Source organism: Nicotiana sylvestris, chromosome 1 (assembly GCF_000393655.2).
Source record: "Nicotiana sylvestris chromosome 1, ASM39365v2, whole genome shotgun sequence".
In the NCBI taxonomy this organism is placed as follows: domain Eukaryota; kingdom Viridiplantae; phylum Streptophyta; class Magnoliopsida; order Solanales; family Solanaceae; genus Nicotiana; species Nicotiana sylvestris.
Window position 1 is genome coordinate 163,021,808 of NC_091057.1, and position 24,006 is coordinate 163,045,813.

Sequence of the window (24,006 nt, forward strand, 5' to 3'; positions counted from 1 at the left end):
AATTTTTAACCTTCGTTTATTTTTTTGTTAACCACCAAGCTTTAATTTTTCTTGTCTTTTTCCTTTGTCCTCTTGTTAATAATATTATTTCCTTTAATATAATATAGATGTAAGGTACACAATATTTATTTAATTAATTCTTTCTTAAAAAAGAATACCTACCATAACTGAATTATACACAAAATTTAATTAAAGATATCTATAATAATGTATATTGTTCACAAATAAGGTCAAATACAAAGCTTGTACCCAAAAAAAATATTATTTCAACTTAAAATTAATGTGTAAGATACAAAACGAAATTAACAAAATTTAATTAATTCTTTTTTAAAAAAGGATACCTACCATTACTGAATTATACACAAACTTTAATTAAAGATACATATAGTAATGTATATGATACCTATAGTAATGTATATTGTTCACAAATAAGGTCAGAGACAAAGCTTGTACTAAATAAAAATTATTATTTCAACTTAAAATTAATGTGTAAGATACAAAACGAAATTAACAAAATTTAATTAATTCTTTCTTAAAAGAGGATACCTACCATAACTGAATTATATACAAAATTTAATTAAAGATACCTATAGTAATGTATATGATACCTATAGTAATGTATATTGTTCACAAATAAGGTCAAATACAAAGCTTGTCCTAAATAAAGAATTATCATTTTAACTTAAAATTAACGTGTAAGATACAATGATTCTTTCTCAAAAAAAGGATTCATACCATTACTGAATTATACACAAAATCTATATTATACACAAATTTAATTAAAGATACCTATAGTTATAGTATATTGGTTTGCTTAATGAAAATTGCATCCTTTTTTTTTGGTGTACATCTTTGGTCACATTGCCTCCACATATGACATAACTTTCCACACTCATAGCAACTCCCTGGTGCTAGAGACAGGGACTGAAGGGAACCCCTAGCATCGGAATGACTAGCAGATGCACCTGGCATAGAAGAGCTCTGAACTAACGAAGCACGGGACGAACTCTGGGCTGGAAGGGCACTGAGTGATGACTGGCCTTGATGAGAACTTTGAGAACCATGACCCGATGACGCCCCACGATAACTTGGGCGAGCTGACTGAGCATGTCTGAATGGACGGCCTATGTCGTGTTGAAACTGACCCCTCGAAGGAGCACCACATAACTACCAGATCCCCGAGGCCTCTTGGCCTCCCTCTCATCTCGCTCCTGGCATGCACATTAGTATTTTTCTACTGAGTGCATTAACAGCCCTCAACGCTACTCGAACTTTCTTTCCCTCCTAGGTTTGCTGGCTGCATTAATACAAAGCTACTCCTACCCTTGATCTTGCACGGGTAGTCCAACCTCCATAATAAGAAATTTAAGAGGACCTTCCCCGAAAGAGTTAATCATATATATTACTTTATGTTAGTCAAATTCAAAAAATAAAATAAAAAAATAACCAGATCTTTCACCTGTCCTCCAAATGATCCAAACTTATTGATGTCTTTTTCCTATTTTCTATAAATGGTTGCACATTCTAACTGGAAAATAGTCATCTCTTCTGTTCCAAAGTAGGAAATTACTTGATTTTGTAAGAAAAAGCATATTTATCATGATACCAAAGTAACACGTTCAAGGATCACAAGTTGACAACAACCCGGTAAAATGAAGGAGCATAAGAGCTCAATTGTAGACATGTGGAAGCATAGTAAAACCACCAATTCACTTATGTTTATTTCTAGCAAACAGAAGGGAACCAACACTAGCAAAAGAGATGGATTTCAATTTATAAAATTTATAGTGTACATACAGTGTCTGGGAACATGAATAGAATATTCCATGATCGTGTATTTATGCTAGCTTCAGATGCCTATTTCCCTCTTCACTCTGCCGCTTAAAAGTTTTTGAAAATTGCTTAGTGCAATTGCCCTATAGAGAGATAAACGATAAAATTTAATTATAGAAGAAAGGTAGATACCACATAGAGAAGGAGGAAAATAAGACCTTTAGGCATATCTATCTATATATATATAATATTAAAGGGGGTTTAAAAAACAATAAAATATAAAGGGGAAGTTTTTGGTACAGGTAAAATGAATATTGTCTAGTAATATATTTTTCTCCTTCTTCTCTGATAGTGGGAGTAGATTGACTGATGATATCTGAATATTTCCGATATAAGGTATAGTTGTTTTCTATATTTATCTAAACAGATTCTGTTATTTTGTTCTAGGTAGATAAAATGTACTGCTAGATCTATTATGGAATAGAATCCACTATCTATGTCTAATATAAATTCTTCTAAATTTTGAGTAAGGCTTCTAGCAAAACTTTCTGGATGGGTGTAGTTGTTGCGGTTATTGGACATTAATAGTAAAAATTCTTTGCAGTTAAATCTTATATTTGTGAAAATCCTACTCGGTACTCTCTCTCTTTTATTCTATAGACTTGTAAAGTTAACATTTTTAGCTAAATTATGAACCGATATTACCCCGTAATTTTTTTTTTACTCTGTTCATCTCTTCTTCCCAATCGTTTAAAGATTTTACTCTTTTCTTAACTTCTATTTTTTTAACCTCACCCCGACCATGGTTAAACACTTATACCTTTCTTTATTTTTAACCAGGTTTTCCTAGGAATTTACAGGTTAATCCATCATATTTGTTAAGAAATTGGGAAGCTAACCATATACTAAGAGTGTTATATAATAATTTAATGTACAGACATAGTGTTAACTAACTAATACTCACAAGAACAGTAAAATACAAACTAATTAACAATCATAAATTTAGTAAAATACAAACTGGGGTAATGTTTATCAGAAACATAATTTAGATAAAGATGAATAACTTACATGCTTATAGGAGAGAGATTTCCCTTTCGGGAAACCCGAAAACCTTACTGAAAACTTTGAAAATTACTTCGTACAAGCTGATGAACTTATTTTTCTTACAAGCTTAGAGGAGGAGGGAAAATTACTATATTATACATAGAGGTATTTTACATAGATGGTTGAGAGTTTTTGGATAGTTTGAGAGGATGAGTTGTTCGAATGGTTCTTGTTTTTCGAATGATCCCCTTTCTCTTCCTTCTTCTCCTTTTATAGATAGAGAGTTTGAGTCGGACTTGAAAATTGGATTTCAAAATGTGTAAGGAATCCGTCTATCAAGCTTCACAGGGTACAACTTTGGGCCCCATCTGCACGTTGCTTTGTCGAAGATTCCTTTTTTATGCGCCCTTTTAGTCCACTCAACTTTTTTGGCTTGTCTTTTAGTATCATTGTCTTGTCACATCTTATGTCATCTTTTTATCTCCGTCTTTTAGCACAGCTGTCTTCTTTTCTGGTACCAGTCTTTTCTTCGTCTTGTCTTTCTTTCCACGTTTCATTATTGGTCTGGTCTTCTTTTTGTATTGTTGGTCTTGTTCTTTACCCTGTTCTGATGGTTTTATGTATCTAGATTATGGATGGCTTCTGAGTCGAAACTCATACTAGAATCATAATCATTCGGGTCTTGGGCATCTTGATAATTTAGATAGTCATTAGTTTCTTCAGAACTTTGCTCCCTTCCTGAATTTAATCTCGGACTTGGACTTGGACTTCTTGGACTGAGACTTGGATTTTTAACTATATGCTTGTTTTAAATCCAAGAAAAAATAATTAAACAAACACTAGAGAATTTTTTCCAAGAAAAAGAAGAACAAGACAAGCATATAGTTAAAAATCCAAGTCTCAGTCCAAGAAGTCCAAGTCCAAGTCCGAGATTAAATTCAGGAAGGGAGCAAAGTTCTGAAGAAACTAATGACTATCTAAATTATCAAGATGCCCAAGACTCGAATGATTATGATTCTAGTATGAGTTTCGACTCAGAAGCCATCCATAATCTAGATACATAAAACCATCAGAACAGGGTAAAGAACAAGACCAACAATACAAAAAGAAGACCAGACCAATAATGAAACGTGGAAAGAAAGACAAGACGAAGAAAAGACTGGTACCAGAAAAGAAGACAACTGTGCTAAAAGACGGAGATAAAAAGATGACATAAGATGTGACAAGACAATGATACTAAAAGACAAGCCAAAAAAGTTGAGTGGACTAAAAGGGCGCATAAAAAAGGAATCTTCGACAAAGCAACGTGCAGATGGGGCCCAAAGTTGTACCCTGCGAAGCTTGATAGACGGATTCCTAACACATTTTGAAATCCAATTTTCAAGTCCGACTCAAACTCTCTATCTATAAAAGGAGAAGAAGGAAGAGAAAGGGGATCATTCGAAAAACAAGAACCATTCGAACAACTCATCCTCTCAAACTATCCAAAAACTCTCAACCATCTATGTAAAATACCTCTATGTATAATATAGTAATTTTCCCTCCTCCTCTAAGCTTGTAAGAAAAATAAGTTCATCAGCTTGTACGAAGTAATTTTCAATGTTTTCAGTAAGGTTTTCGGGTTTCCCGAAAGGGAAATCTCTCTCCTATAAGCATGTAAGTTATTCATCTTTATCTAAATTATGTTTCTGATAAACATTACCCCAGTTTGTATTTTACTAAATTTATGATTGTTAATTAGTTTGTATTTTACTGTTCTTGTGAGTATTAGTTAGTTAACACTATGTCTGTACATTAAATTATTATATAACACTCTTAGTATATGGTTAGCTTCCCAATTTCTTAACAAATATGATGGATTAACCTGTAAATTCCTAGGAAAAACTGGTTAAAAAATAAAGAAAGGTATAAGTGTTTAACCATGGTCGGGGTGAGGTTAAAGAAATAGAAGTTAAGAAAAGAGTAAAATCTTTAAACGATTGGGAAGAAGAGATTAAAAAGAAATAAAAAAAAATTACGGGGTAATATCAGTTCATAATTTAGCTAATATGTTAACTTTACAAGTCTATAGAATATCAGAGAGAGAGTACCGAGTAGGATTTTCACAAATATAAGATTTAACTGCAAAGAATTTTTACTATTAATGTCCAATAACCGCAACAACTACACCCATCCAGAAAGTTTTGCTAGAAGCCTTACTCAAAATTTAGAAGAATTTATAATAGACATAGATAGTAGATATTTATAATAGACATAGATAGTGGATTCTATTCCATAATAGATCTAGCAGTACATTTTATCTACCTAGAACAAAATAACAGAATCTGTTTAGATAAATATAGAAAACAACTATACCTAATATCGGAAATATTCAGATATCATCAGTCAATCTACTCCCACTATCAGAGAAGAAGGTTTCAAAGAAGGAGAAGAATATACTACTAGACAATATTTATTTTACCTGTACCAAAAACTCCCCCTTTATATTTTATTGTTTTTTAAACCCCCTTTAATATTGGTATCAGAGGTATTACATAAAGGTATTTCACAAAGATGGTTGAGAGTTTTTGGATAGTTTGAGAGGATTGGTATCAGAGCACAGTAGATATATATATATATAAACAATAGAGAGGACGTAAGCAAATTTTGATAACAGATCCTGCAATGGCCTTTACTGGTGGCAAAAGTACTCGTGGTAGAATCCTAGTCTCTTTATTCGTGTATTTCACCAACACCAGCGACTATATTCAATCCTACAAAAAAGAACATGTGCTCACTTATTTCAAATGAATTGGTGATTAATGGTCAATAGGTTAGAAAGAGGTTATATTTTAATATTCTAACAATTCTACTTTGAAACAATTTTTAATTTGATCACAGGACTTGTGAAATTCAGTTTCGACTTGAATGGAATCAACTGAGAGATTACATTTCTTTCTTTGTTCTAGCTCCATCTTGAGAACCGTGTTCACAAGAGAATTAAACAGATATAAACAACTTTTAAGTCCAAATTATGAATGACTCGGCTATAATCAACTGATGTTGACTATAATAGTTTTACTGCCATACAAAATAAGTCTCCACTATGAAAATCAATACTTCACAAGTTTATAAGGTGCAGAAGGTAACAAATCCAAACTCAAGGCTTCACCATCAAGAAATAATTATTATATTACAAACATAATCAGGCCAAATTTACAACAAACTGCTTTGTTGTTTTTTAGGAAAAAGCATGTAAAAATGTTGGGAAAAAGTAAGCTGAAAGGTAACCAAAATACTGTCATTACTAACCTTTCAATAATTTTGTTCACAAAGCCCTTCTCTATTCTCATTGAGTTCTTCTTAATATCATCGACTGCTAAGAAATCGACACATAATAGTCAATAAATACATGTATGTGAAAAAATCAGTTAACAAAAGAGCGAAAGGCTCAAGAACTCTACAATAGCTTTCAATAAATTTGGGTTTCTTAACTATGGGGGTTTGAGAATGTCCATTGAAGCAATTTGGACAGGAACAACAAATTTGACACCAATATTAAAAAGAGAGCATGCATTGCATAATCAATTAAGAAAAGAATCAAAGACACGGGTAAATTCAGAATGGCAATCAGAAGTTTCTGTACCTTCTAGAGTTAGCGATGACACGACAAATATCGCGTATAGAATTTGAAGATGAAGATGCAAATCCTCAAAAAAGAACTGCTTACATGTTCTTCAAAAGTACAGAATTGCTAGAACCAAATACTCAAATTAAAATTGAGAGAGAACGAAGAGGGTAGAGTTATGGAAGAGAAACAGTTTCTAGAATGTGCAATTACGAAGGAAGAAGGAAACTTGCGTATTCTTGCCCCAAGTTTGACCCAATTATACATCAAAATTTCTGGCTCTAACAGCAATGCCTTTTAAATAAAACAACTGTAAATCATCCTAATTTTAATTTGTTTTGTCCAATTCCACTATTTATGTGTATTCATTGAATAAAGGTTTTTTCTTTGCACGTCGATTCACATGAATAGAGCTGACTTAACTTCTTATAACCCACCAAAAATTAAAGAAAAATCACTACATATTAACACAAAATACATAATAAATTATAATGGACAAACTATTCAAAGAAGAAACCAAAGATAAAGAAGCCAATATTTCACCAAATAATACTCACAGAAAAAGATAACGACAACAACTGCACAAAAAGGACCGACACCTGAGACGACGAAGAATGGATCCCATCTCTCACACCCTCAGCATCACCAAAAAAGTGAACGATGGTAAAGTAGCAAATACATAAAGCATTGGCTACTATTTGAAAAGAATCCAACAAATCACTGGCAACCATTAGCAATTTTAAGAGAAAATTCACATGCATACAATCGTAGGAACAACAAAAACTGTAAATTAGAAATGAAAAAAAAAACATCGATTTTTAGCAGATAAAATAGAAGTTGATGAGTGAATTAATTTTCTGACAAAAAATTAGGTCTTTTGTTAATTCTGAAACCTAGCCAACACACATGCATCTACAAAACCCAGCAAGAGAGTAGCAAAGAAAAATTAACAAATACCCACCAAATCCCTATAATCAAGAAAAAGGGGCAGGAAAAAAATAAAAAAAAATTACCAGAATTCAAAAATACTGTAGACGCCATAGACAAACTTCAACCAAAACGGAAAACTTTTGAAACGAAACATATAAGGGTTGAGAAGAGCAATATGATGAGAAGATTTACCATTTTACTTCCTAGGGTTGAGATGAGGCGATATATGTGAGAATATGAAATCATCATCATACACAAAGAATTAGGAATCGGGGGAAGTGACAAATGGAATAAGTGTTACTCCAACAGAAGAGCTTTTTTCTGAAATGACTAACCGTAGAATACCAATTTTGCCCATAAGGCAATTCATAATTACTATTCTACCCACCAAAACATTCACTTATTACATTCATCACTTTGGCAGTTACAACAAATTAAACGTCCCCTCCTCTTCCATTTCTACACAGCTCCTCGGTCATGTATGAATGAACAGATTGAAATTGACTGATGAGATATAGTATTAATTTAACTTGCACAGTATTATGTAAATGGAAGAAAATATCAAAGTGTTAGAATTCGAATAGTTTAATGAAACTTACATACTTATTAGATTCCTCTACCTTTTTGCTGTGATTGATCAGCTTAATTTTGATTATAATAATAGGTCTATCTTACCCTCTTCTGTGCCCACTTTTGCGCTACTGTTGGATCCTTCTTGCATTTGATCTGGGAAGTAGGGGGCTTGTTCACAATCCTTACTTGTGCTGCAAGTATACTCTGCTTTTTACTCACACCGCCGCTGGTCGTGGTATGTCCGCCGGTCATGACTAGATTTACGTTTAAATAATTACTCCTATTATTTTGAAGTTTCTCCTTTTAATTAATATCAAGAGTCTTCTACCTGTGAATGCAGAAGAAGAGGATGTTATTCTTGATGACAACTGCCTGTTCCTTTGGAGCTTCTGTTAACGTTGATCATGGGTGAGTCTCATATGATCACACGACTGTGAACTTGGTCAAATTTTTGGCTTTTAGTATCTATGTTTTGATTAGATGTTCTTTAATTTAATCCCTAAGTGAAGAATATTTCAACTCACCGTCGATCCGATGGAACAATATAATATACAATCAGTAGTATCTAACTTCAATACGCATTTTGTTCAGCAGCTCTGTCTGTAGCTATTTGGCAAGTTTAACAATGATCTTCGGTTGTTTCTCGCTGGTATCCCTGTTAACATCGCGAAGGAACACCTTCTACTTTGATAGCCTCCTCGCTTCCCAACTAGTAACGCAAACCTGGTATTTTTTATGGTGTCCATCTCATTCAAAAGGTTTGGTAGTCAAACTTGTTGAATTGGTATTGGTTTAGTAGTCAACCTTGTTGAATTGGTTTGATTTGGTAGTCAATCTTGTTGAAATTGTGAAAAGTGTGTGTAAAATTGTCAAATATGTGGCTATAAATGAGAGCTTCAACTCTCATTTCATCACACCAACAAAGAGTGAAAGATAGAGAGATAAACTATAAGAAAATAGTTTGTAAAAAAAATAGAGTGTCAGAGATATTATAGTGAGGTGGAAAAAGCAAAAGAGTATTTTTTTTCTTTTGAGGGTGTAGTGGTCTTAGGAGTATTTGTACTCGTTACTACACAGTGTAAAATTCTTCGATATACTTATATCAGTTGCTCTTCTTGACCGTGATTTTTCTCTTATTCAGAAGGGTTTCCACGTAAAATCTTGATGTCATTTTGGCTGCATTTTTATTCTTACTGATTTAACCATAACTTAGTGGTCCGCATTTATCACTAATACCTTGAATATATTTTTACGTGGTTTATTCCCAACAAGTGGTATCAGAGCCAAGGTTCTGTCTGAGTATGCTCTGTGGTTGCAGCACAGTGTGAACTTCCATATCAGAAAAGAATTACTTTGGTCTCATAATAAATAGTATTTGCATTTGTGATAAACGATGGAAGCCAACACTAGTAGAATTGTTACATTGAATGACACAAACTATGCCATTTGGAAGCGCAAAATGGAAGATTTGCGCTATGTCAAGAATTTTCATCAACCTGTCTTCGCCATTATAAAGCCTGATAATAAATCAGATGAAGAGTGGAATGTGTTACGCAGGCAGGTTTGCGGCTTTATTAGACAGTGGGTTGACGATAATGTTTTGAACCATATTTATGGGGAGACACATGCTCGGACCCTATGGGAGCACATTGAAAGTCTATATGCTCGTAAAACTGGAAACAACAAGATGTTTCTGATAAAGCAGATGTTGGGTTTAAAATACCATGATGGTTCCACGATGACAGATCATCTGAATAATTTTCAGGAGATCATGAATCAGTTATCTGCTATAGGTATTAAATTTGATGAAGAAATTCAAGGCCTGTTTCTACTTGGTTCCCTACCAGATTCTTGGGAAATTCTTAGAACTTCATTATCAAATTATGCTCTAGATGGTGTGATCTCTATGGATCTTGCCAAGAGCAGCCTTTTAAATGAAGAGATGAGAAGAAAATCTCAGGGTTCTTCCTTATCAGATGTCTTGGTGACTGACTCTAGGGGGAGAAGCAAGAATTGAGGTTCTCAAAATAAAGAACATAATAGAAGCAAATCCAAAAGCAGACTTAAAGATATTGAGTGCTATCATTGCGGGAAGAAATGTCACACAAAGAAGTTCTGCCGGATTTTGAAAAAGGATAATAGAGACAAAGAAGAACAAAAAAAAGATGGCAATCGTGTGGCCACCGTCACTACAAAAGGTCTTGTTACCGTCCTTGATGCGGATCTGATAAATATTGCTTGTGATGAGTCAAACTGGGTTGTGGACAGTGGTGCCGCATCTCATGTGACATCAAGGAAGAAATCTTTCTCATCCTATACTTAGGGTGACTTTGGAACTTTGAGTATGGGTAATGAGATTGTATCTACGGTGGCTGGTGTTGGAACGATTTTTTTGGAAACTAGTATTGGAACTAAACTAGTTTTAAACAATGTAAAGCATGCACCTGATGTTCGTTTGCACTTTATCTCTATTGATGTTTTGGATGATTAGGGATATGTCAGTACCAATGGTGCTGGAAAGTGGAAGCTCACTAAGGGCTCCATGATTGTGGCTCGTGAGGAAAAGCGTCGTGGTCTATACTGGACTACGACCTCTACCTGTGTTGATATGGTGAATGTCGTTGGGAGCAATAACTCTTCAACATTATGGCATAAGAGGCTTAGCCACATTAGCGAGAAAGGACTAAATGTTCTGGCCAAAAAGAAATTGTTGTCAAATTTTGAAAGTGCAAAATTAGAAAAATGTGAGCACTGCTTGGCTGGAAAATAAAAAAGAGTTTCTTTCCAATCTCATCCTCCTTCAAGAAAGACAGAGTTGCTTGAATTGGTGCATTCAAATTTATGTGGTCCAATAAAGACAAGGACTTTGAGTGGTGCACTTTATTTTGCTACCTTTATTGATGATTGCTTAAAGAAACTTTGGGTCTACATTTTGAAGACCAAAGACCAAGTTTTGAGTGTCTTTAAGCAGTTTCAGGCTTCAGTTGAAAGAGAAACAAGAAAGAAGCTGAAGTGTATTCGTACTGATAACGATGGTGAATATTGTGGACCGTTTGACGAATATTGCAAGCAACAGGGCATCAGACACTAGAAGACTCCTCTTGCTTAGCTGTCTGCTTAGCTGCACGATTTTGCTCACCTAACATCTCTTTGAGACTTTCGAGCATATCATAAGCAGACCCCATAGACTGATGTTGATGTTGCAAAATATTCACCATAGCGGCAAAAATGTAACATCGCGTCATCTCATCAGCCTTAACCCATTTGTCATAAGCCTTAACCTGATCATCAACAACATTTTCAGGTTTTTCTAGGCACTCCTTAGTGATTACAAATTTATAACCTTCAGCAGTTAGGACAATATCAAGGTTCCTTTTCCAGTCAACATAATTCGGTCCTTCTAACTTGTTTTGGTTCAAAATTGAGGTGAGTGGGTTGAATGAAGACATGGTTAGTCTGAGAGATATTCACCTTAAATAGATCATTAGTTATGTATTTTAGAATAATTAAATTCAAAATAGCACATTACACATATAACCATGCTCATTGAACAGTTAGATTCGTTAGGGAAACTTAACTATTCATGCAAAATATATGAGTGATGAAAGATATTAACCCCATAAATCTAAACAACACCAATTCAGATAGAGAGTAAGCCGTTAATTTAAGATATGTAAATATCACTTTAATAAACTCTAGTTTCATTGAATCAACATGTAACTCAGTTGGAGAGTTAATACAAGTAATCAAATAACTAGAGGCAAAACTACAGTAATCATCTATAATGAATTTATCTGATGTGGAAGAAGACCTATGTCAACATATACATTCATTATATTACTGTAAAACATGATTGGAAACAATGGGAATTGAATCCTACCATCACAGATTTCTTTAAAAAAAATTTCTTTTATTAAAAAATTTCCAGAAAATAGAAAAATGACCCAAAACCCATCTAAACGACCCCGAATGTCCAAAAAACGACGTATGTCATAAGCGGAGCTGATGTGTATTGCTCACTAGCCGTTTCCGATAAACCTACCAAATTTGAGGTCAATCGGAGTTCGATAGAATTTCAGAATTCTAAAATCAATACCTCTTTCTAGAATTCTGTTTTTGACGTTTTTAAGGGTTTTTATTATTTTGACTTGTTCAAATCACATAATATACTGATGTATGTTAAAACATGATTTCATAACTCAAAATAATATTTTATTATTATTTAATAAAAACGTGTTCAGACAGAATTGTAAAACACAGTATGTTTTTCATAGTTCAAAAACGTCACTATTCATAATTCTGTATATTAATCCAAAATTACAGAACTAATATCATACAAAATATTTAAATTTTTATTAATATAACACTGTGATTATGGACAGAACGCAACTAAAATAGATTAATAGTATTAATTCATTGTTTATGCATATGTATATTAACCCATAATTACAGAATTAAAAGCATTAAAAAACAGTCATGTTTTTAACAAAAAATATTGCTATTCACCAAAAACGTAATTTAAACAGACTGTCATTAAATATATCATCACTGTTTATACATGTGTATATTAATTCATAATTTCAGAATTACAGAATTAAGATACTAATAAATACAATCACATTTTTGACATAGAATAATCATCCCAAACAGGTATCAATAAACAACACATTTTAATATTACTCTATGCATGCTATATTACATTATTTAGTTAGATGTAAGACGATTTGATACCAATTGTTAGAACATGCGCAGCGGGAGCAAGTATATAATCCAGGCATCAAATACACGTAAACTAGACAACACAATAATAACAAGATTAGAAGCACTAACCTCTTGAAATAGTTGTACAAATCTTCCAAACGGCAAGAATCCACGACTGCAGTCTTCTGCTATTTGCCTAGTAAAACCTTGGACGATTTTTTGCTTTTAGGTGGGAAAGAACAATACAACTCTAAAATGTGAGTTATTGGGTGAAATTAGTCTTCCTTTAATAGAGTTATTTTTGGCCGAAAATTCTCCCCCAAAAATGTGTAGGAGTCTGCCTTTTACAAGTAGAATCCTACTCCAACTCTACTAGATGACTTTTCTCCCAAGTTACCTTTTATCCAAGTCTTATCTAGGTTTTTACTAGGTATAGCAGAGACCGCAGAAATAATAAGAGGCTACCAATTATAACATTAATTTGAAATTAGCATGAATTAATTCTTACTATAATTAATTGCAATTTATTCCACTAAAAAGCTGCAATTGAACTCCTCAATATGAATTTTGAAAATTTAATAACACTTATTTTAACTCCCCATGTTAAGATCTCAAATACCAGTTAATTAAATTAAATTACTGAAAATTTAATTTAATCAACTAATTAAATCCTTTACAATTCCGCTTAAACTATTTCATGTGACGGATACAAAATCCACCGGCCAGGTTTTCACATGAAAACTTATAAGTTTACATAAAGGGGTATCATCAAACTCAAAACCGAGTCATGGATTCTATCAACTAATTATTATTCACAAATGTTATTCGTTATTGTCCAATCTATTAGGCATACACTAACTCTGAATAGAGTCGTACCTTTTGATAAATCAAAACAATAAACAAATTACATTGATCATAATACTTATATTAAGATTAGGAGTATAAGCTCATTTAATGAATTAGAGAAAATATTTTATATATTCAGTACAAAAACATCTTTTCTCTACTTGGTTCGTTCAATATACACTGAGTATACTAGCACAAGAAGTTGGAGTAAAACTACTCCCATAATCAAGACAAATTGCACTATAATCTTGTACTACAATCATCAAGATATTTTGTCCAACAATATCTTTGATTGTGAACATAGTTTATTAATTATGAGAATCAACAATTTAATCTTCTGTGCATGAGCTAAGACTCCATACACTAAAGTGTCTACTACATAACTAAAAGGACACACATGTAACAAATGATCTATTTAAAATAGTACTTTATTGAATTGAATAAATTAAATAAATAATTATTTCATAAAGAAATAAAATATAATATTATGTCTAAACCGCATGATTAATAGTATATCCCAACAGATCACTCATCTATGAATGAACAGTTTGAATTTGATTTACTCAGCTTGAAAGGTACAATCTGGGTCTGGACAAGCAGGATGACGATGACGATGACGATGAGGGTCTGGACAGGCAGGATGAGGATGATGGTTAAAGCTTTGAGCTCTACCATTTTGCTTATCAATCTTGGAGCTCCGCAATCTCCCAATCTTGCATATTCCTTCTAAATGAGAGGTCTCATACTATCCCCTCCTCCCATGCTCCTTACGAATCTGTTGGACCATCAATTCCTTCTAGTTTGAAACTCTGAAGACATGAGGGAAGGAAACCCTCAGAGTATCCTCTCCACACCACCTATGATTCCAAAAGCTGATTCTCCTCCCATCTCCCACCCTATAAGTGATGTTGTCCCTGAATGCTTCCCAGTTCTTCATGATGCTCCTCCACATGCCACACCCGAAAGGTGTTGTGATTGCCTTGATCCTCCAACCCCCTCCCGTGGAATCGTACTTTTCTACTATGACCTTCCTCCATAGGGCATGCTCTTTTACCCCGAATCTCTACAACCACTTCCCCAATAAAGCTTTGTTGAATACCCTAAGATCTTTTACTCCAAGTCCACCCCACTTCTTTGTGGAAGTGACTGTCTGCCAAATCACCAGATGAAACTTTCTAGTTCCATCCGCCGCATCCCAAAGAAAATTGCTTTGAAGCCGGTCCAGTTTTTCTGTAATGCTCACCAGCGCTTGCAACAGGGACAAGTAATAGGTGAACATAATCGATAGAGTGCTTTTAATAAGCACTTCCTTACCGCCTTTTGACAAATACCGTTTCTGCCAGCCTGCTAATTTTTTTTCAACCCTTTCGATCACTGGATTCCAAACCGTAGTATCCTTATGCGACGCGTCCAATGGAACGGGCCCAATGGGAGACCCAATGCGACGTGCAAATATTCTTCTAATTCTGTACCCATTGAATGTGCAACTCGTAGATGATCAGTGGTCTTTGAACATCTGACATTTGGTCTTAGTTAACCAAATAGTAATCAATCTTGTTATTTCAACCTTCCTTAGATAAATAGAAATGAAGTTAGAAAAAGCACGGTACTAACTTAGTTTCCATCGACTTGTTTTGTCAATCAATTATGGATTCACTAATTACCATTTGTAGGTCAAGTTATTGCTTCACAACTTGTACACATTGTAGTTTGTCATTTATACCTTGAAGTTCTTACTTTAAGACTATATTTCATACTATAAGAGGTTCACTGGAAACGATATATTGGTTACTGTCTCCTAGGAAATCCCCAGCCGAAACAACTGAACATTTCTGCACTCAGATTTATCATCTAAATTAAGAGGACTAAATTTCCCTCTAGCTCTGGAGGAGAAGAAGAAATAAATTACTTCTAATCAATGTACAACCTCCTTACATGAATAACAAGAAAGTAAAAAAGAGCCTAACATCTTGTTACCATATTACAACTATAAGCAAATAAGTAATAGACTAAAAGCTAGAGCATAAAAGTGCTAGGAGTGTTTTGTTTTAGACCAAAGGTCTCTCTTCTCTTCTTCCTCTTCACATACAGTCCCTATTTGAAATCTTATCTTCAGTCTCGGATGGTTTTTCAGTTTGACAAAGAGGTGAAGTTTTCTGAGGCCCTAGGCGGTAGAGGTTTGTTGTCCCGCAACATCTTCATTATAATACCCATACACATCAACAGAAATCCACAACAATGTTGTTTGGTCAAAGGCTTCATGAATATCATGTAAGAAAGCAATAATTTTACAATGTCAGATTGACGACAATTTCAGTAAAGGAGAACTCGAAATAGGATCGGAGCTAAGGAGAAACAAACCATTGCAGTGGTAGCAGCACCAAGAAATGCTATGACAGAAAGGACAGACAGTTGCCCCGTGAAAGTAGCGCAGGCTTCAAGCACTAAGACTCCGTAAACATAGGGATGCTGCAGGGAAAAAGAAAACAAGGTAAGCAGGAAACAAGCTTGAAGCAAAATGCGTGTGTTCTTGTGATGATTACTTGAGCACATGAAATCCATGTTGGCTTTAGCTCTCGCATTGCAATAATATCCAGGATCAACAACTGAAAGCCGATTGAGCAAAAGAGCATCTTCATCTGTTAAAGTTAAAGGCTCAAAGGGTATGAAGTAGTCACGAGTTTGTCATGGACAACTGTTCTCATGATTAAGCATCAAACTGAATGCAAAAGCACATCAACATCTTCATTATAATACCCATACACATCAACAGAAATCCACAACAATGTTGTTTGGTCAAAGGCTTCATGAATATCATGTAAGAAAGCAATAATTTTACAATGTCAGATTGACGACAATTTCAGTAAAGGAGAACTCGAAATAGGATCGGAGCTAAGGAGAAACAAACCATTGCAGTGGTAGCAGCACCAAGAAATGCTATGACAGAAAGGACAGACAGTTGCCCCGTGAAAGTAGCGCAGGCTTCAAGCACTAAGACTCCGTAAACATAGGGATGCTGCAGGGAAAAAGAAAACAAGGTAAGCAGGAAACAAGCTTGAAGCAAAATGCGTGTGTTCTTGTGATGATTACTTGAGCACATGAAATCCATGTTGGCTTTAGCTCTCGCATTGCAATAATATCCAGGATCAACAACTGAAAGCCGATTGAGCAAAAGAGCATCTTCATCTGTTAAAGTTAAAGGCTCAAAGGGTATGAAGTAGTCACGAGTTTGTCATGGACAACTGTTCTCATGATTAAGCATCAAACTGAATGCAAAAGCACATGAAATAAACCTGTGTCATGTCAGGATTTGACTTGAAGATGACAGCTGGCGCATTCACCAAAAAGGAATCCATGATAAAAGCACCAGCTATCTTTAGCACACTAATTACACTGAAATTTGGCGAGGCTTGTGCATCAGCCAAGGTGAAAAGGATCAGGCCTACTACTAAGAGTACTGCAGATTTATATTCAAAGGGTGGATATTTTGATCGCATGCCCGGTATGAGAGTCCATCCTATCATGAGGTGCAAACCCTGAAATATTTGTAAATTGGAACATGAAACTTGTTAGGCAACACACAATTATTCTGTTTCACTAACCAATGAGAGACAAAATTCTATCCACATTAAAATTACTTTAAATTATATGCTATCACGATCAATCAAGAATAATACTACATTAATGATATTGACATTAGGCAAAAAATACAGTTGTCAATGTGCCTTCCACGGCACTTAGTAAACTGAAGTTTAATACTAGTTAATATGTTTTGTTATGCTTCTTTTTGAAAGTTAAACTGAAGAAACATCTTAAAAGTCCTTTGAAATCTGTCATAACATTCACCAAAGACCGGGGTTGCTGGTTCGTATGGTTTTTCCTACTACTTTCATCTAGGCCTGGCTTGCTTCATCGACTTTAATATGTTAGAGACAAGCATCATCTCTCTGTAGGAAATGGCTTAGCTATTAACCTTGGTGGATCTGATATGATTTGTGCTGGACAGCTGAGGAAAGCCAAAGAGCCTTTGGTTGATCCACCTGAGCTCATGAGAACTGCAGATAACTTAACAGAAGTGTTCCATGGGTTCACCATTTGCTTTGGATTAAAACCATTAAGGAAGTATATCAGAGCCAGGAAAACCAATCCTTGAGAAAAGGTAAAGTACCATCCGTAGCTGCAACAATTAAAATACCCACCACATACCCAGATTAATCTCTAAATGCAGACCAAGCCAAAAATATTTAATAAAAGGGGCATGTCAAACTTACCTGAATTGAAGCCTGTTATAGATATATTCCTGTAATTGAATATATAAATTAAGCTTAAATCAGCTCAATTAGCAATAACAACAACAACAACAACCAACGGAAAATACTCAAGTGCACCAGTAAAGTCCAAGATGATGTCCATTGATTCCAGGAGTTACATGAAGCCTGAAAATCTGTAATAAACAGATGGCTGCACTTGCGTAACAAGGGGGGGGGTGGGGAACCAAGTGCCCTTCAATCAGAAATACAGCCAAAAGTTGGCAAACATCAATTTCTTTATCTTAACAAAGGAATACTCCACTTCTAGATAGTGGAACAACAACAAAAAATTTAACATTTTAGAACATTAGACAACAACAAACAACAATAACCCAGTATAATCCCACGTGTCGGGTCTTGGGAGAGGAGTGTGTACACGGAACTTACCCCTGTCCCGGAAGATAGAGAGGCGGTTTCCGAAAGAATTTTAGAACATTAGACAATAAGAATAATTATGGAAGTAGAAGTAATTATCAGTGATTATGATATGCACATTATATATAGTAACTTGGTGCATTCAAGTCTAAATTTTCAGAGACAGATCCCTCATTAAACATATAAGAATACTGAGAATCGTCCTCATCAATTCTAAACTGAAAAGATACAAGAACTTAAACATGAAATCAAAAAATTAAGCCCAAATCATAACATTTAAGCATGCAAAGGAAAATAAATCAAAACCAAAACCTCAACTTGGAAAGAATCATAAAACTTGCCTCATTAGCACGATACGCAAAGATAATCCCAAAAGAGCACAAGAGGAACTGTTGCCATCTGGAAAGAGAAACGGAGCTTGTTTCATCTTTTTTCTCCTTCTTCACTTTTTCTGTTCAAAAAAATTGTTGTTGGACTTGGTTTTAAATCAAAAAACAGACAAGAATTTAAGAATTTAAAGGTAAGAACAAGGGAGCGACTAGGAGTCTAAGAGACTAAGGAGTCTACTCGGACACGCGGTAAAAGAACAGGGAAGAAGAAAGAGTTAATTAATTGTTTTTCAGTCCAAAATTGATTAGTAATACTCATTTTTAAATACTAGTGTCCAATAGTAAATATTTTAGCACACATGCTAAAACATTACACTTAAAATGCAATAGAGGGAGTACTATTTTTTTTTGAAAGTTTATTTATTTTTATCACATAAATAAAAATAAAGCCATGTGGTTAAGCCAAGTGACAATCTAAAATGAAGCCACTTGGCAATTTTAAGACAACATTAAAAATTTAAAATTCAAATGGAAACATAATTAATGCAAGTAGTTTAATGGATCTTATACATAATCTAAATAGATCTTAGACAATATTTATATTTATATTTATATTTATATTTATATTTGTATCTATATCTATATCTATATCTATATCTATATTTATATATATTGATCTACTCATAGATTTTTTTCTATATTAGCTAGAAATATGAAGGTAAACAATTAATTAAAAATATAATAGAAAAAAATAAAAAATATATACAAATAAGTGAATTGAGATAACCTATGACTATTTATATTTTGGAGTAAGTTAAATATAAAATAAAACCAAAATTTTCTTAAGATATTACATATTTATTCAATTTAAAAATTAAATACATTCAAGCAGCAAATAAGATATTACATAAATTATACAAATTATTTATCAGGTAGGAGAAAAATTAAATAATCAATAAAAAATATTGTAATAACAAGAATAATAAACTCATATTAATACTGATAAATCGGGCAAACAAATATTTTATACATAAATATTACTATAATATTTAGATATAATGTGTTTAAACAATTAAGAAAAATATTTTTGTGTGATTAATATTTGAATTGAGTGCAGTTAGTTTAAGTTTGAAAGCATAACATATATTTTTGAAAATGCGGTCCAATTCAGAAAATAAAATGATAAAAATTATTTGAATTTGAGATGAAAAAGCTATTTTTATCTATATTATATTAGAATGAGTGCGGTAGAAATAGATATTAAATTCAAACAAGCTAATAAAAATTCAAATGATAATGTAATAATATTAGGAATTGAATAATCTATTACAAAAATAAAGACTAAATAGAGAAAAAATAAAATTCAGATTTTTTATCATAGAAAAAAAGGGTAAAACTAATTAAATTTGAGATGAGAAAGTTTTTTATATTATGGTAAGAAAAGTCATAATATGGATAAGTCTACGTAACTCGAGCCTAATAGATAAAATTAAAAACTAAAAATATTGAATAATAAAAAAAATTAGGGATAATGTGAGAATATTTATAAATCATAAGTTTAGAAAATAAAATAACGTAAATATACAAAACTTAAAAATATTAGTAAAATTTAAAATTTTCAAGAAATATTTTTAAAACAAAATAAATATTTATTTTATGATAAAAAACTATATATTTATCTATGTTATAATAAAGAATAGTAGTTGATAATGATATTAAATAAAGTTACAAGTTAACGAAAAACCAGATAAAACGTAATAAGACTATATATTAGATTTTAAAAAATAGCAAAATTACGTTAGGTTTGTTACATCCCGTACTTTAACGTTAGGATTCGTCGAAGTAATAACATATGAGTTGGAAGGGATTAAAGTTATACATGAAGATAAGGATGTAAGACCCTGTAAGTTTGAAGAATTTCAGAACTACTATATATTGGCTTGATATGTATTTTCTTTAAAGTAAATGATCGCAGCAAAGTCAACCTCACACAACGGTAGGAAGAGCGGGCGCTAAGACTTTTACCCGAATAGTGGTATCGGGGTCAATTTCCACAGGGAGCTTGGAATGGAGTTGCGTATTTGTTCAGACTAGGAATGCATGCTTGCTCCTAATTGTACTTCTAAGAGTTTTTGGGGTTTTTGTTTAATAACTACTATTATCAACTACAAATTTAAGCTAATTTATGCTGAAGGGATATGTTCTAAGTTGTGATTACTATAGAGAAAGGCACTAGGGTCGTGGCATCACCTAGATGGTTAACTAACGGGTAGAGACTATTAATAATAGATTGACATATTTGGGATCAATGTTATAACCGTTGCACAATTATACCCACTCTCACACCTCTCGGTAGAGAGAGCGATTTTGTCCAATTGACTTTCTCGAGACCAATTGGGTAGGCCAATTAGACCAAGCAACTAGGGTTCAAGTAGGGTGATTACTCTCTCGAGGTTTAACCCGTTAATTAGGACTACCATTTCTCATGGGTCCACCCCAGTCCCTTGTTATATTTATTATTAGTAAGGGAATAGCAGTGGCTACTTCTTTTTACTGTGCTCAAAATCCGTGTCGCTCAATATAAATTATAACCCGTTAATAGTTACCAAATTCACTTTATATGGTTAAAATATCAAATAACCATAAAGGGTGGACGATGGACATTATCAATTAGTTTAATAATTAGTGGTCAATAGAAGAGAAATCTCATTTTTCGGTACTTCTGTTACAACAAATTTTAATTTAATCCTTGTACTATAATAAGCATACTTAACCTTTAATATTTAAATCTGAAGTTCGGTCCATCCACTTTTGAATTCTCGCGAATTTAATGTTAGATCTTGTTTTAATGATGCAAATAATATATATGTGCAGGAAATCAATTACAAAAAATAAAGAAGACTGCTGGAGTGGTTCATGATGTATAAGGAAAGAAATCAATTAGCATACAATCGGCAAATCTGGAAAGGTCTCGCAAATATGGGCGGAATCTAATCAACAAATCAAGTAGCAATAACAACGATTAGCTAAGTTGGAAAGAATCAAATAAGTCTTGAGTAAAGGCACAAATCAAGGGCAAAATCACGGAAGATTGAAAGATACGAGGAGATTTGGTACGCGACCGCATTTGGAAGAACCAACAATCAAGGAGCAATCTTCATTCGTATCTCTGTTGAAGGAAAGCAATCAAGAGAAGCAACGGCTCATTCCTTATTCTTGGAAAGAAACAATTCTTTCCAGGGATCAAATCTCTTGGGTTGTCAAGCCTCTACCATCCATCAAAGTATTTATACCTCGTTGTAAACCCTAGTGTTTATACTTTGATCAAACCAAAATCACTCTCTTTATTCTACTGCAAACAAGCATTGTAGTTCACTAGGATCTGTTGTGTAACAAGTCAGGGAAAGAAAGAGAGCATAACACTAGTGGGGCATTGTATCAAAAACGAGTGCTAGAGAAACTAAGTGAAACTCACTACAACTGTACTCGGAAGAAACTCATTTACTAAAGAGAACTCTCTTGTAACCCAAGAGGACTGGACTAGGATTCACATTGAATCCGAACCAGTATAAAAATCCTGGTGTCTTTAATTTCTGCAATTACTTTCTGCAATTTACTTCCTGTTATTATATCTGTCAATTTATTATATCTAGTCGACTACTCAAGTAATAAGTCAACTAATAATCAATTATTTTTAAAAGAGTTACAATTCACCTCCCCTCTCTTGTACTTTCAATTGGTATTAGAGTCTGGCTCACATTTTACTTTTGCTTAACAGCTTGTGAGAAAAGATCATGGCAAATCAGGTTATCATAGGAGCTCTTTTTCAGGAAGGAACTTCACAAGTTAGACCACCATACTTCAATGGATAACATTTCTCTCACTGGAAAGTACGAATGGAAATCTTTGCTAAAACTTACGATGTCAAAGTCTGGAGAGTCATCAAAAAGGGAAACTATCCCCTACCGGCTAGCACTCCACCACTTGCTGATCCTGATGATATAGATTCATACTCAAAAGAGCAACTGGAAGCGGTACAAGTGAATAACAAGGCAAGAAACCTGCTTCATAATGCTATAAGTGGTGAAGAATACGAGAAAATATCGAGTTGTGACACAGCCAAAGAGATGTGGGAAAAACTTGAGGTCACCTATGAGGGAATCAGCAAAGTAAAGGAAACACACATCAACATGCTAGTTCATGATTATGAACTCTTCTCAATGAAAGAAGGAAAATCCATTGAAGAGATATTTGCCAGGTTTAGCAAAATAATTAGCGACTTAAAGGCATTTGGCAAACCCTACACCAGTGGTGATCAAGTAAGAAAAATTCTCAGAAGTCTGCCAACCACTTGGCAGACCAAAGTAGTCATACTAGAATCTCAAAACCTAAACAGATTATCCTATGATGAACTACGAGGAGAACTCATTGCTTTTGAAAGAACACATCTGAAAAAGACAAATCAAGAAGAGAAAAAGAAAATAGTTGCGTTCAAAACCTCTACTGAAATGGCTGAAAATGAAATTGATGATCCCGAAGCTCTACAAGAAGAGATTGCTATGATGTCTAGAAATATGGATGGACTGATAAAAAGATACAAAAATACAAAGAAAGGAAGATACCCACCAAGACGATCCAGACAATACAATGAACAGGACAAGAACGATGGAAAATGCTATGAATGTGGAAAATTTGGGCATATTCAAGCTGAATGCCCAGAACTGAAAAGGAAGATCTCTAGAGGCTTCAACAAGAACAAATCCTTCGGAAGATGGAGCGATGAGGATGACTCTGACCACGAAGAAATAGCAAATCTTTGCTTCATGACAATTCTGGAAAATGAAATAAACAAAACTTCAGGATGCTGGACAGATGAAGACGATTCAGATGACGAGAATGAGAACTGTTTCATGGCACGAGGTGAAACTAGTGAGGTAAGATCTTATGACTGTGAAAGATGTAATGAATTGCAGGATATTTTTGATTCAACCTTGAAAGAGTCTCAAAAAATGATGAATGAGCTTAAGAGACTCATTAGGGAGGTTAAAGACTGGAAATTCAAACATAAAGTATGTGAAATTGAAAAAGAAGTACTTCAGGAAGAGTTTGAGGATTTGCAAATATAGCTCAACAGCTTGCGCAAATCCACCAGTCATAGTTCTGTTAGGTCAAACCAGACGACTTACAAGTCGACTGGAAAGGAACCAACCAGAACCAAGTCAACCAGTCGGTCAGACCAGGTGACTTACAAGTCAACTGGGAAAGAACCAGCTAGAACTAAGTCAGCTAGTTCAAACACTTATGAAAGACCTATACGCAGGTCTGAAGCTACATGTCATTACTGTAATAAAAGTGGGCATAAATATTCCTTTTGTTATTTTCGTAAATCAAATTTGTCAGGATGGGCTTGGAAACCAAAAAATTCTGAACCTAGTACTACTAACCCTCCAGGACCAAGGCAAGCTTGGGTACCTAAAAGAAAGTAATCATCTTGTCTTGCAGGAACACCAAAGAGTAA

General features: G+C 33.9%; 3 protein-coding genes and 2 long non-coding RNA genes across 10 annotated transcripts; 2 read left to right on the forward strand and 3 right to left on the reverse strand.

The window, feature by feature from the left end:
- Window positions 1-652: 652 nt before the first annotated feature.
- LOC138880520 (uncharacterized) lies at window positions 653-7,645 on the reverse strand. Of its 2 annotated transcripts, XR_011403249.1 has the most exons (3): window positions 7,547-7,645; window positions 6,109-6,175; window positions 653-1,916 (listed from the first exon to the last, which is right to left on the reverse strand). It is a non-coding gene; the product is annotated as an uncharacterized lncRNA (long non-coding RNA). The 2 variants fall into 2 exon arrangements; XR_011403247.1 differs by lacking the exons at window positions 6,109-6,175; window positions 7,547-7,645 and adding an exon at window positions 2,842-3,039.
- Window positions 4,280-8,347, forward strand: LOC138880524 (uncharacterized). Its single transcript, XR_011403254.1, has 3 exons — window positions 4,280-4,473; window positions 8,019-8,162; window positions 8,268-8,347. It is a non-coding gene; the product is annotated as an uncharacterized lncRNA (long non-coding RNA).
- A 2,660-nt stretch (window positions 8,348-11,007) lies between these two features.
- Window positions 11,008-11,376, reverse strand: LOC138876848 (uncharacterized). The gene has a single exon (XM_070155855.1). The coding sequence runs from the start codon at window positions 11,374-11,376 to the stop codon at window positions 11,008-11,010; it is 369 nt and encodes a 122-aa protein (XP_070011956.1).
- A 3,982-nt stretch (window positions 11,377-15,358) lies between these two features.
- Window positions 15,359-18,769, reverse strand: LOC104245599 (UDP-galactose/UDP-glucose transporter 4-like). 5 transcript variants are annotated; one of them, XM_070170530.1, is made up of 9 exons: window positions 18,501-18,769; window positions 17,746-17,774; window positions 17,448-17,651; window positions 16,768-17,010; window positions 16,565-16,660; window positions 16,383-16,490; window positions 16,018-16,113; window positions 15,836-15,943; window positions 15,359-15,730 (listed from the first exon to the last, which is right to left on the reverse strand). In XM_070170530.1, exons 4-9 carry the CDS (start codon window positions 16,996-16,998, stop codon window positions 15,605-15,607), a joined length of 765 nt encoding a protein of 254 aa, XP_070026631.1. In that variant the 5' UTR covers window positions 16,999-17,010; window positions 17,448-17,651; window positions 17,746-17,774; window positions 18,501-18,769; the 3' UTR covers window positions 15,359-15,604. The 5 variants fall into 5 exon arrangements, 4 of the variants coding, with proteins under 4 accessions (XP_070026631.1, XP_070026634.1, XP_070026641.1 ...); XM_070170533.1 differs by having other exon boundaries at window positions 17,863-18,769; XM_070170540.1 differs by lacking the exon at window positions 16,018-16,113 and having other exon boundaries at window positions 17,746-18,769.
- A 3,615-nt stretch (window positions 18,770-22,384) lies between these two features.
- LOC138876852 (uncharacterized) lies at window positions 22,385-23,614 on the forward strand. Its single transcript, XM_070155859.1, has one exon. It carries the CDS (start codon window positions 22,385-22,387, stop codon window positions 23,612-23,614), a length of 1,230 nt encoding a protein of 409 aa, XP_070011960.1.
- The last annotated feature ends 392 nt before the right edge of the window (window positions 23,615-24,006 follow it).